Source organism: Pieris brassicae, chromosome 12 (genome assembly GCF_905147105.1).
Source record: "Pieris brassicae chromosome 12, ilPieBrab1.1, whole genome shotgun sequence".
Lineage (NCBI taxonomy): Eukaryota > Metazoa > Arthropoda > Insecta > Lepidoptera > Pieridae > Pieris > Pieris brassicae.
Genome location: NC_059676.1, coordinates 8,420,245 through 8,433,847, shown reverse-complemented (window position 1 = coordinate 8,433,847; position 13,603 = coordinate 8,420,245). Strand labels below are relative to the sequence as shown.

Sequence of the window (13,603 nt, the reverse complement as noted above, 5' to 3'; positions counted from 1 at the left end):
GGTGTGATCCTGAAGAACTGACAGCTTGGAAATTCCGTGTTTTGCTTCATTGTAAATGGTTAACTTAGGTTAGGTTAGGTCAGTCTTGTTGCCTAGGAACGTTTTGGAACTTTAGCATCTTGATTGAATATCGATCTTTAATTAAATGTCTAGAGATTCAATTAACTCTCTGATTTAACTACTTTACTGCGACACATATATTACTTCAGAAAATGTGTATGTAATTAAATGGCATTCCAAAACAATTTTGTAAATTCACTGAAAAATAATTTTGATAAATACTAAATATTTAGCAATGCACACTGTGGTCTAATGTCCACAGATCTTAGACCTAGAGAGACACATATTGATTTTTAATAAAATATTTTAAAAACAACATTACCATATCCAAAGATTACACATTTTCTTTACGATACTAAGAGAACAAAATATTTTTATCACATCTACTCAAAGGTTCCAAAAAAGATTTAATTTGGAAATGTTTTAGTAACAGACATCGGTCACATGAAAACGACTGTCAAACGGGCGAAGCGCTTTCTATATTTTATCATTGTTTAAATTCTTTAATTGATCATCTCATGACAAGTAGTTACAAATGTATCATTGGATTTACTTACATGATCTATAAACAGCCGAATCCAGGTGCCGAAGAATATAGCACAAATAATACCCAGTAGTAACAGCACCACCGCCGACGCTAGCACGAACCCTGAAAAGAATATATTATTATTAAGGTACAATTAACACTATGTTTTAAAAGTAAATATAGTATAAACCCCATATAACGTCCCTCGATTTAACGTCGAACTCTCTAAAGCCTCGAAATAAATTGTCTTTGCTTGGTTTAAGTTTTCGTCCATACACTATACATAGCATTCCACCCACTCTCAATAACGACAACAGTTGAATTGATTAATACAGAACCTTTTAAGTTGCTAAAATTAGTAAAAACTGCAGCTGTGAACGTTCTTTTGCCTGTAGGCATCATGCATACGAACTTTCTAAGAAACTAACGAACTTTCTTGTTGACCATGACTAATAAGATTATCTACACGTTTTCTTCTCTCCATTTAACGACCCTCTCTATAACACCATAACACTTTTGAGTGTCGTTATATAGAGTTAACACTGTAAGTGCAAAACGGTGCTAGCAACGGTGACGGTAAAATAAATATAGATTAAATAGTATCTTTTGAAAATTACAGCATCATGATACCGTTTTGAATTCAGTATATACAACACGGGGTACAAATTAAACACATAGGTATTAAATACCCGTTCTCAGTAACGAGTAATAGCGATACTTTTTGTATGCAATTTCGATATAGCACAATGCTGATGTCGCAACATCGGCTTGGGCGCTACCACACATCAATATATCAGTGTTGCTCTATAAAAGAAAATCCTTCAGTATGTTTGCAGATGTAAAGTTTTTTTTTAAGCGTTTGTATGTAGTAATTAATAATTCTTAATTATAATTGCCAAACACTCTTACGTCTATTAATATACGTGCACATGTCACCTATAAAAAATATGTTTCTTCAACTTCCAACTCCAAAAGGCCACACTTATACATTGTGCCTTGCACAAGTCCCGGCTAAGAGCTGGAGATATATTCTTTTATGTTATTAGAAGAAAAAAAACTGTGTTACTCATGGACAATGTTGTATTCTAATGATAAGAGATTTTTTGCAATCTGCCCAGCTTTTATGTGATTTATACTCAAACAAAGTACATAAGTCAATGTGCTTTAACAATACGACATCTTGTCAAAAGTTCATACCTACCTGCGACTCAGTTTTTATAGTATGCGTCACTCTTTACATCAAGTAAATAGGCAACGTTAAAACTAAGCGTAAACAAATTGGCGAACATACAAAAAAATATGTACGTAAATTTGTACATAATAAGATTAAAATAATTACGCGTATTACGTATGTTATAATATAAAAACTATATACAAACTGCTTGCCAGTTACCAGTTCAATTGATACGTGACAAACTTAAATATATGTTTTCGAATCAGCGTTTTACAATAGACGAAAACGTGCATTTTATCATTACTTTTGACTTTAATAAATTGTTAATTCCATTATTTATTGCAAACTCATTTTTGATGCTGACTTTATAGCGTTATCATTTTTTCAGACTTGTTTTTGATTTCTGGGTTGATTAAGAATATAAGCTATAAAGGCCACAACATTATACTCGCTTAAATGAAAAATTTAACTTTAGCAATGGTTTATGTGTTAAATAGGAAACACGAAGACGCAAGAAAAAACTTAGCTCAGCCAGCTCACACGAATTGTACATACAATATATTATTATATTTATTTAAGCAATATCTTTTTATTGAATCGTGTGTTCTGAAGGTCAGTTATTCCAACAATTAAGACATATATAATTCTTAATACAAGTTTTTGTGAGGTTTTATCAAAAATATTTTTAATGTCGCGAAACAAAAATACATCGACTGACGTAAGTAAAAAAGTTATAAATACTTTTTTATATCACTTTTTATTATAAAAGCAGTTTTTTGATTAAGTAAGAATATGCCTGACACACGTCATTTACTTTTGTACCTAAGGCATGCATGGCCTCACGATTTTCACCCTACGAGCAATCTTTAAATGCGCATAAAGAAAAGTCCGTTGATGCAGTCGGGGTGAACGTACGACCTCAGGTGTAATAATAGCAAGCTGAAGCCACTAGGCCAACTCTGCTTTGCTGGTCTCTGGTTTTTATTAAAGCCTGTGACAAAAACCTGGTAATTTAATATGTTAGGGATCTGGGCGTCTAGGTTCATTTTGAGCACAGATTTGTGCAAACAGTTGCATGTCCGAACAAACTTGTTTAACTAAGATTTCTTCATTCACAGTTAACGTTTAATGTCGAAATAAAGGTTATATTTTATTATTATCTAATTTTTATAACTCGAATAAGCATTTTAAATCAAAAAACTGATTTGAAAATGCATTTAAATATATTAAAAGTACGAGAGCCGGAGGTTTTAAAAACAATGCACGATCATAAATTTATTCACTAGTACACCGCATCACAGAGTGGAGAAGGATCTGCTGCAGCTGAAAGCCAGCAATTGGCGGGAGGTGGGACAGAGAACGCTGGAGGTTTCTCATTCAAAGGCCAATACCCTTTTTGGGTCGTAAAGCCAGCGATAACTATAAAAATATACAAACCTCTTCAAATGTGTCCCATAAAGTTTTATATTATTTTTAATGATATATTATACAATTACGATGTTCATCGTACAACACACAAACACTAATAGAGATTCTACATTCAACACAAGACAATTCATAATTAAAACATCAGAAATGCTAATTATTACACGCTTAATATAAAGCAGCTAATTCGACAAACTAATTCGGCAATCATACACAATAGCATTGATTTCAACAAACAATTTTATTCGGTCACGGTGACATAAACGTATTTCACGCCACTTCACAGATGGATGACCGTGTCACATATTCCTTTTTGCGTAATGTAAGAACGCTTTACTTGGTGACAACGATGCCCATAGACACCAAATGATTGCCAATTATTCATAAATTAGTTCATATATTAATGAAGCGAATTGGTGTTAAAAAGACTTTTTTTCGACTTTTTCGATAACTTCTAATCAGAGACTGGGTGAGACCCACTAGAACCACCTCGAGTAGATCAGATACAGAGGCTCCGGGGTCACTCTCGCATTCTACCGGAATCTGTTAAACAGCCTACTTACTTGCGTCTATGTTTTGGTTTTTCAAATGGAATTCATAGTTAAGTTTCTCCGCTATAACATTTACAGATCTCGTTCATTGTAAGTGTTTTAGATGCATTTTCTCAAACACTTTTAAAACGAATTGCACATATTTCATCTTTCCCCATACAGGCTGATAGCTATTACTTAATATCACAATCATTAAGGCTACGTAACGAATAACGATTGCTAAACATCGATGAAATGCCAAGTGAATGAGCCAAGCAAAAAGGCACTTTCTCACACTGCTGGCTATGATTAATATACAGCTGCAAGATCTTATGCACGTGTAAATTATATCAATGGCGCTACAACCTTTTAGGACTGGTCCTCAAATTTCTGTATCTGCTACCGTATCTTTTTTTGTTAATCTAATAGGCAAGTAGATGATCAGCCTTCTGTGCCTGACGCACGCCGTCTTTTAGGGTCTAAGGCAATCCTTTTTCCTCACGATGTATTCCTTCACCGTTCGAGCAAACGTTAAACGCGCAAACAGAAAGAAAGTCCTTTGGTGCACAGCCGCGGATCGAACATACGACCTCAGGGATAAGAGTCGCACGCTGAAGCCACTAGGCCTGTTCAACTGTAAACTATTTATTAACATATTCTATTGTTAATATTCAAGGCACTTTAAATAAGTTAGTTTATTTATTTAAAGAAGCCCGCAGGAGCTGCTATGCTAGGTCTTACTGCTTACATATATTTGACATTAAATTAGCTTGACGACTAATTACGGACAATGTTAATTTATAGAGCAAAAATAACTTTCAAAAATAAATATAATATTTCTAATTTCTAATATATTTGTAAAATTACATAAAAATTGTAATAAACTTTCAAGTTACTCCAATGATTGATTTATGAAAATTTAATCCAGAAGTCCCAGATTATATGACCAGCCGTGTTTAAGATTGAATACCTCATACCATAAAATCACTAAAGCAAAACGATGTATGAAAAAATATCTGTGTGATTCATAGAACTTGTTAAATGATGTTTGGACTGCAAATAATGCAGTAATACGTTTTACAATTGAATCACTACTAATATTGTTAGACAGATGCAGGGCATATGTCTGCTGTACGTAAATGACTAAGTTGGCAATTATTGTTTTACAAATAATTATCGTATTATTTACGCAACTATGTAAACCAGTGACCAACAACCTTTTCGATTTTAGATTTCTTTATTTGTTTTGTGATAATTTTTTGATTAATTGGGAAAGCTCTCCTCTGTAAGATTGAGGAACAAGACGTTTTCTTATAGAACATGCAACGGATGCCTTGGAGGAGGTTTTTTTTTATTTTTATTAATTTATTTACTTTACAGAAAAATACAATAAAATCATAGGTTATATTATAAAACTGTGGTTTGTATAAATGTAACCATAGCAGTCTTGTTTAGGAACGCGACAAATACATTTAAAAATAGTTTTTCAACAAACTTCTTATGTTGGTTAACGTTAATCTAATAACTAACTGAGTATTCCATTTATTAGCTGTTTTATCCGTAGGAGATCGATATTAATATAAATACAACATTTTTATTTTTATTAATAATAATAATAAAGCCCGTTTAATTTCCAATCGTGACAAAAAGATAATATACAGCTTAGATTTTTTACATTATATACATAATTTTATTTATCCAGTTAACCTATATATCCATAGCTAAATTCAGTACCGTCGATCGGAACCCCTTCACGGGTAAAGGCGTCCTCCAGCTTTTTCCAATTGATTCTGTACAATCAATTGTGTCTCTCTTTCTCCATTCGCTTCTACTTCTTCTATCCACCTTTTTTTGGGGCGCCCTCTTCTCCTTTTTCCCCTTGGTCCTTTCCATACAGTTGTCTTTAAAGCCCACCTTTTATCTGTGTTTTAGCGCATATTGTAAGGGATCTATAACTTTTATTTTTATTACTTACTATTAATATCTTGTGTAGTATATGTGTTTTAATGGAACAAAAAAGGCTATGTTACTATCATGTGCAACTCTATTCGCAATTAAAAAGACAATCTAAGGGTTGAGAAAATCACGCTCACGCCACCAGGCTTTATAAAAAAGAGCAAATTCAATATTGTGAAAGCTAAATGGGTTATTTAAATGCTATATAGCACCCGCAAGGTTTTCACAAGTCTGACAGCGTACTGTTTGATTTTCTTCGAAACGTATTATGCACGACCAGGAAGTCCATTGTTAATTGCAACTCGACACATACTTAATAAACATATTCGTGTCATTTCTGCTAATATAGAATTCGTTGTTAACTGAAGTTATCTAAATTTATTTTAGGGATTTTCGGTATCTATAGTTTTACTAAAGCTAAACAATTTTTTTTGTTTTCAACTTAATTAGTATAATATCTGCATGACAAGGTTTTTTTTATGTAAAACAAGAAAGAGAACTTTCTCTTAAAAGTGACAGTGTATGTTTTCAGTAAATGTTTTTATTTATTTATACAATTGGTTTAAAGGGTTAAAACACTGCATATAATAGAGTAGGTATAGTTTAATCCTCTGGTCATACAAACATAAATATGTTCATGTTGTATATCATTTTTGCCTTATGCAATCCCACGTTGACATTTCACTTTCGTACAAAATACTAATTTCACTTTGAAATTTCTGCATCGCACACGACTGTCACAATGCAGTACATTGAATGTAAATAATGTCATACAAAGTTTAATTCCAATCATACAGGAATTATTCTCTACATAATTTTTATGTCATAACTGATCACTGAGAGTTATGGATTATGAAGTTCACGTGTATCGGTCTGATTTTGTTGACCGAAAAATCATATATGGGTATGTTAAAACGAGTTTATATAATTTTGTGTAAATATGTGTATAGTGTTATAACTAGTCTGGCCATAAACACTGTTACATAAAAACTTGTATTTTTTTCAACCCTTAATTATTTTGAATTTGGAACACGTATTTTAAAAACTGCTTTTGATTTTGCGCTATCTTACATATTTTTCCTGTTTATTATCAAATTAGAATATGGATTGGGTATATGGGTATTGGGTAATATGGATTGGTATGTTAAAGAAAATAGGATTGCAGTTACCTTGCGCAAAGTGGGTATGGAGACGTCGGTCATATAGACACACTTCAAAAGCAAAATATCGTACTATCCACAGCTACAACAACACTTCGTCCGTCAAAGACAAGTCAATTAGAATTACAAAGGCTGTTAATGCTGCTAAAGCCAGAATTCGTCGAAACCCCATTAGGAAGCAAAAAATCTTATCGCGAGTAGTGAAGATTCCCGCTAGGACACTGTCGCGTAATATAAAACAAGACCTGAAGCTCGGTGCTTATCGAGGATATACAGGATATTCCCTAAATGAACCTTACATATATCGTATATAGCAGGTTGAAATGGAATTTTTTTTTACAAAATGGCAACTACGAGATTGAAAAAGGGAAAAGAAGAAAGACAGAGAATGAGATGGGTAAACAATAATAAAAAGAATAGGAGGCACAACTTGGACAAGCTGAGCTAAAATCAGAAAATAAAAAAATAGAAGCAGCTAGCAGCAGGAAGAGGCCTATATATCACAGGAAACAAACCGGCACATCTAATGTATATGATAAAGATAGATTATGTAACTTAAACAAGTGTTTATATATACTGGGTGTCAGCAATATAGCCATAATAATATTAATAATAATAATTGTGTTATAGTCTAAGAATGTCATAAACTAAAGTGGCAGTTCTGGGACACACGGTAAGGGAAGAAAAAGCGGACAAAGAAGGTAATCGAGTTAGACCCGAGAGATGGAAAGACATGTGCGGCGTTGGAGGACTACATAATAAGTTTAGGGTATAATGGTATAGCAAAGATTAGGATATAGTACTATAAAATAATGAAGATAAAATATTCCATACTAAGTACAAAAATAATAAATCTTTTTTATTTTTAAAGTCCCTTAACAAAAAAAAGAAAAAGCGTCTTCTATACACATAGCACCTAATTCTACATTTTTTTACGTCCAAGTATAACACCTTTCTAGAGATACAGGAAAAAATGACTGTTGTCACTTAATATTAACGTTAAGTGAAATTTTCTTCTGTTTTTGTCTATCTCATTTTATCACAGTGTAATGGTTCTCATATAGTAAGATTCAGAGTCGAGGTCTAGCGCTATTATTTCTGTATAACAAGGATGGACCCTTAATAATCTCCTTAAGAAACAATAAAGCCCTAACCACGTATAAATTAATAAAGTCAATATAAAGATATACACTAAATTAGCCAGTCTATACTTATATTATTGGTAACATTAGGGATGCAAAAGGGCGGCCGTATCGCACGATTTTTCCTTTCGAAAGAAAAGATCTAAGGTCTAAAGATCTATGCAACAAATGCATAATTATTTTAACAAAAATTACATGTAAAAATGAAAAATTATACAATTACAAACTGAAATATAAAAAAGCCTCTAAGTATTTATTAACTTCAAGATAACTTACCTTTTAAAGTAAAACGCTCGACATATTATGATGACATAAGTATCCATTCGCGAGTTTTACCAAGCGAATGAACTTGTTACATTAATTGAATTGGTTCAACTTTAATCAGAGCGTGACAACTCTCTTACAATCACAAATTCTAGATGTTCAGGTATAACGCATTATTTTATACTAAGATATAAAAAAGACGAATGTGAATTACGTTGAGAGAGATCTTACTTTTTACTTTATACGAATGAAACGTTTACTTCAGATACAAAAACTTATAAAACTAGGAACAATTCGTTTAAGAAATTATGTTACAGCTTGGCCCAGTGTTTTCCAAAATCGAAATCAGCTGACATGAGACAAAGCTAACCAAATTGGAAACTATTAAAAAAACTCTATGCAGCAAGCATCAAGCGCAAGGATCTCACTAAATGAATATAGAAAAATCTTTACTAAAATTATTTACAATTTCAATTCCAGTTTTTCTTTGTTTTGAAAATGTACTTTTTGTTTCGTTAACAATTTCCTAGTGATTTCTTCGTAAACACTATCATTTACATATATACGTATAAATTTTGTATATTACATATATGGTATTTTGTATTTACATATAAGAATTTTAGGTTTGCTAAGGTAGGACATGGGCAAGAAAGAGGTCGTTTTCCGTTTGCCTAGTCTGCTGAATGATACAGCTATTTACGTTTGAATGAGGTCATGAAAAAAGATTTTATAATTTAGCTATTGTGTTAAAATTATAATTATTAATTGATGAGGGCAACGAGCCTCTTTATCATTTTCGAGCGATCTCTTCAAGGCAACCTTTTCAGGACAATTAAATTAAATAAGGTAAGCAAGTAGTGCGCTACATAAGGTAGACTAAGAATACTTTCTTTCCTTCAAAATTGAATTATTTTTAATACGTTTTTATTTAAACGAGTCAATAGCTATACTAAGCATACATATTGTTCATGAAAAATGTGCTGAACTACGTAAAAATAAGAATAATGCCACGCAAAGTGACTGGCTTAGACTAGAATCGTAGATATATTCAGTATTTGGCAGTGAACGCATTTTAACCTCAATAGTTAGAACTAGTTACAATGTTGTGTAACCCAGTAAGCAGCGGTTAGCTGGATCACTAGCGCAAGAAATAACATTGATACTGTCGACAACAGCACACAAACATATTTTTACGACTGGACATTATATTTTGCTGTACCTCCATTCTCAACTCTTAGTAACTTAAAGTTATTTACAAAAGACACGTCCTAAGCATGTTCAGTCAAAAATATCCTAGGGTCTGTATAAAAACTTTTGTTAAACTATACCTACTTCGACTAGTGCACATCCCGTCGTTTATTTATCTTGGTCTCATGTCACTAATGTGATCATCTTCTGATTAAGGATGAGATATAACCAAAACATATTAGGAAAAAAATGTATTGGATTAGTATATATATTTTATCACTGTTAGAGTAAATTCGAATGTTTGCCATGATTAAATCAAAAACTCTAAGTACATGGAAATGCTAATAAAACTTTACAGTGCACGCTCAATATGAATAGAAGATAAGAGTTATCGCATACGGTCAGGGCCTTGGAACAACTTTTGAAGAATTTTTCTAAGTATTCCCATCAACCAGCCATATTCTGTTTGTGTTAGTTGGCAAATACTTGACTGTATCTTGACTTCACTTATAGCTTCAATTTTGTCAATTCGATAAAAAAAAAATTTATTTCATATTTTGGAACAATTATTGATGTATGTTTCATAACTTCTGTCCAAGTTAAAGAAATAGCCTTGTGTATGAAAATATAGATGGAATACTTGATTAGTAATCTTAATAGAGTCCCTGTAAGAAGTCACTGCTTAGTGCCGGATCATAAACTACCGGGAAGGACTTCCAAAAAACTACTAAAGAAGCGTTCAGCAGTTGTTTAATGAATATCTTAATAACATTTAACTTTTGGCTGATCGTGGCGATATATTGTATTGTGGGAAACCGCATATAACCTATATTACTTGTGGTCTTGTAATAAAATATAGCAACATATTATACTATCATATAACTCAAACGAACGAATGGCTAGCAATGAACCAATATTGATGCAAGTGAGAAAAACGTTTTGTAAGTGACTACAGGGCAAGGCAAGGCATGAACAAATACTTGAATTCACTACTAGTGTACATATCACGGTCGTATTTATATGTACATTATCAGTTAAAGAAGAAAATAATAAGGCCAATCCAAAAAGAGACAAGGAGCTCACAATCATTGCTGTAGTAAAATAAAAACATTTAAAAAAATTAAACCTTTATATAGATTCTATATAAAAACTGTACAATATATGTATGTATATTAGTGCGCGATCGAAGATTATATTTAATTAACTGTTTACAAGATTAACATGAAAAAGGGAAGAAAATTTGGCAAAATTCATGGGCTGTAGTGCAAGTAATTACAAATGCAACTACTTACTACCAAAACGGGACATACGTACACTAACGTCATGCACAAATAACATCGAATACCTCAACCTGACCAAGTAAATTATTAATTTTCTAATTTAAAAAAAAACATCGATTATAGGCGCGTTGAAATCATTTATACTGTTTATTCCCAATATTATATTAAAAAACACAATGCAATGCAATACTAATCATATTATCTTTGTGTACTGAGTTGAAATTTTCTTCCCAATAAAAACGGTGTAAATGCATATTTAATGGTCGAATACTTCAATACGAATGACAAACCAAGGCTACCTGTTACATTTTCATAATTAGAATTGAGCATAGACAATAACTACTGTGCAATAGTATTTCACTATTCAAGGTAACACTGAAATATGAAAAAATATTATTACACGGTGTAATTGTTTACGCTTATAAGTAAAATAAATATACAAATATCATCTCAAGTCTAAAATATTATTCAATAAAAATAATTTTGGAATAAGTTCCATTATTTATAAAATAAAGTGACCATTATTAATATGGAACATCTCGCTTAGCTCCAATTACTTCTTTATTCTCTATGTATTCCTTTAAGCGTAAAAGGTAATATAAAAACGTAATGTATTTACCATTTCGAGAATTATCGAAAAATACTGTAAGATTTCATTCACGAAATTACTTTGACTTACCAAAACAACTGGAAATGAATAACTTATTACAGAAGAATGTACCTTATAATTTAGACAAATCAAACACTTAAATAGGTTAAATAGGAAATGTGCTCTTCAAACGGCCCCAGGTGGTCAGGAACACCAAATATAATCAAAATCGGTTCAGTAAACAAACGCCAAACGAAAAAAAAAGAAAATAATCACTAACGTATATCCCTCCTTTCGGACAAGTTCCGGAAAATCTTCATTTTCTGAAACGCAACCATAATGGTGCGCGCGCGCCGGCCGACTGACCAACGGTCACTTTTAATGAAATTTTGTTATTCTTTCACTGTATGCTTTAGCAGTTTTCGTGCTTTATCATTTTCGGTTAATATGAGCGAGATAAAATATTTTTAGGTTGAGCCAACACCCACTTCAATTTCCGCTCGCGATTTTGTACATACTACAGAATAGGTGAAAATTAGGATAAAACGATTTATCTTTAACATACAGTTTCCGTATTCTTACCGTGGTAACTATGATCTCCAGAACTTTGGTATGTGAACCAATTTCCCCACACAACAGAGTAGGAACTTAGAATTATAATGCATTACATGAATATAATCATATGACATATAATGATGAAAACTCACGCTAAAGTTATTCTTTATACTACACCTGGCTAAATATTTGCTCATCTCTTGAATAGAAGCCATTATCAATAATAATTAATTTTTAAAAAAAACGGCTTGCCAACATAAACCAATTATTTACACATAATACAATAACATATTGTGCGAATCTATACATTTATCGTTCTAAATTAGAAATTGTAAAAGAAATAAATAATTAATGCATAATTACGTTCTTAAATAGATTATGATAGCGCCATCTACTAGCGGCAGATTGAAGTTTGAGGCGTACTTACACTATGGAAATTAGACTGCGATTTATGTATATTCATGTATAAAAAAAACACTCAAGACCTGTGGTTCCCAAGCGTTCTCGTGTCACACCCCTTAGCTTTGCTTAAATTCTTATGCCCTACGTAACATATATAATTTGTTGTTAACAAATTTAATTTTTCACTTAAGAACAACTTAACTCAAATAAAAAAAAATAGGAAGAAATTACTAGGAAATTGTTAACGATCCACAGCAACGACTTTCCAAAACATATAATGTAAAACTGATATTTAAATTCCAAACAACTTAATTGATAAAATAAATATCCCCTCCTCGTTGGGAAACACTGTTTTAGATTTTATTTTTTTATATACTAACCTAAAATAAATATATATCTATAATATACCATAAATATAGTATCAAATATCAAATAAGAAAACTTCACGTTTCAATTATCGGAAATTTTGTTATAAATCTGGGGTCTCAAAATATAAAAATATCTTTACAATTCAGTAATATTTGCCGTCTAATAAAATCAAGGGTTCATTAACATTGAGTAGGTAAACTTGCTAAACGTATTTTTTATGTAAATACATATGCCAAATACGTCAATCATAACAATAATAAAAAACATTTTATTAATGTTATGATTGACGTACCTATACCCTACAAATTCGGTACACTATTAACTGCCATTTGATATGAAACGATAGTTGTTGTTGAAAGTAAGGACAAAAGCTAATATATACTTTTGATTAAGAAAATCGGTCACAGAAAAGCTTCAATGACATTTTTTTTTTCAATTATAAAGCTTAAGTCCTCCTAGGAAACAAATATCAAATTAAGACTTAACAGATCTAGATAATAACTACATCGCTTCTCAATGAACCTACTTATTTAGAATTTTCCTTATACATAAAGAATATCTTTGCAATTCAGATGTATCCAGACACTTCTATATGTCTATTAAAGAAAGGGTCTAAGAGTTATATACGGAACTTTGACTTATATGACATATAATACTTTGTTTGCAGACTGGAGTCATGCCTGCTAGTTGTTTATCCTATATTATAAAGAGGTATAGTTTTCGCAGATGTCAGGGGTAATCTCTACTTTACTTACACTGTTAATTTTTACTACTATTATTATAATTTTCTACTATTTTATATACTAAATGTTGTGGTCTCTTGCAGAATTATCAATGCTGAGGCAGGGCCAGTTACAACCACAACGCACACACATTACACACTTAAAATGCAGCTTATTCCTTTTGTTTTCTTTCCATAATATTTGTTATTCTTTTTTGATTATTATTATTATTAATTTGTGTGTTTTCTTTGTGTGTTTCGT

At 31.7% G+C, this 13,603-nt stretch overlaps 1 protein-coding gene across 2 annotated transcripts in view; it reads right to left on the bottom strand.

Annotated features, from left to right (window-relative positions):
- Nucleotides 1–13,603, bottom strand: part of LOC123717038 (scavenger receptor class B member 1) — a 71,119-nt gene that overhangs the window by 31,409 nt on the left and 26,107 nt on the right. The window contains exons 1-2 of one of the 2 annotated variants that reach the window (XM_045672792.1): nt 11,575–11,641; nt 618–709 (exon numbers count right to left, since the gene is read on the bottom strand). In XM_045672792.1, coding sequence (XP_045528748.1) covers nt 618–709; nt 11,575–11,632 — 150 coding nt within the window. In that variant the 5' untranslated portion in view covers nt 11,633–11,641. Of the gene's footprint in view, nt 1–617; nt 710–11,574; nt 11,642–13,603 lie in introns of those variants that run through there. The other variant, XM_045672791.1, reaches the window with a different exon arrangement.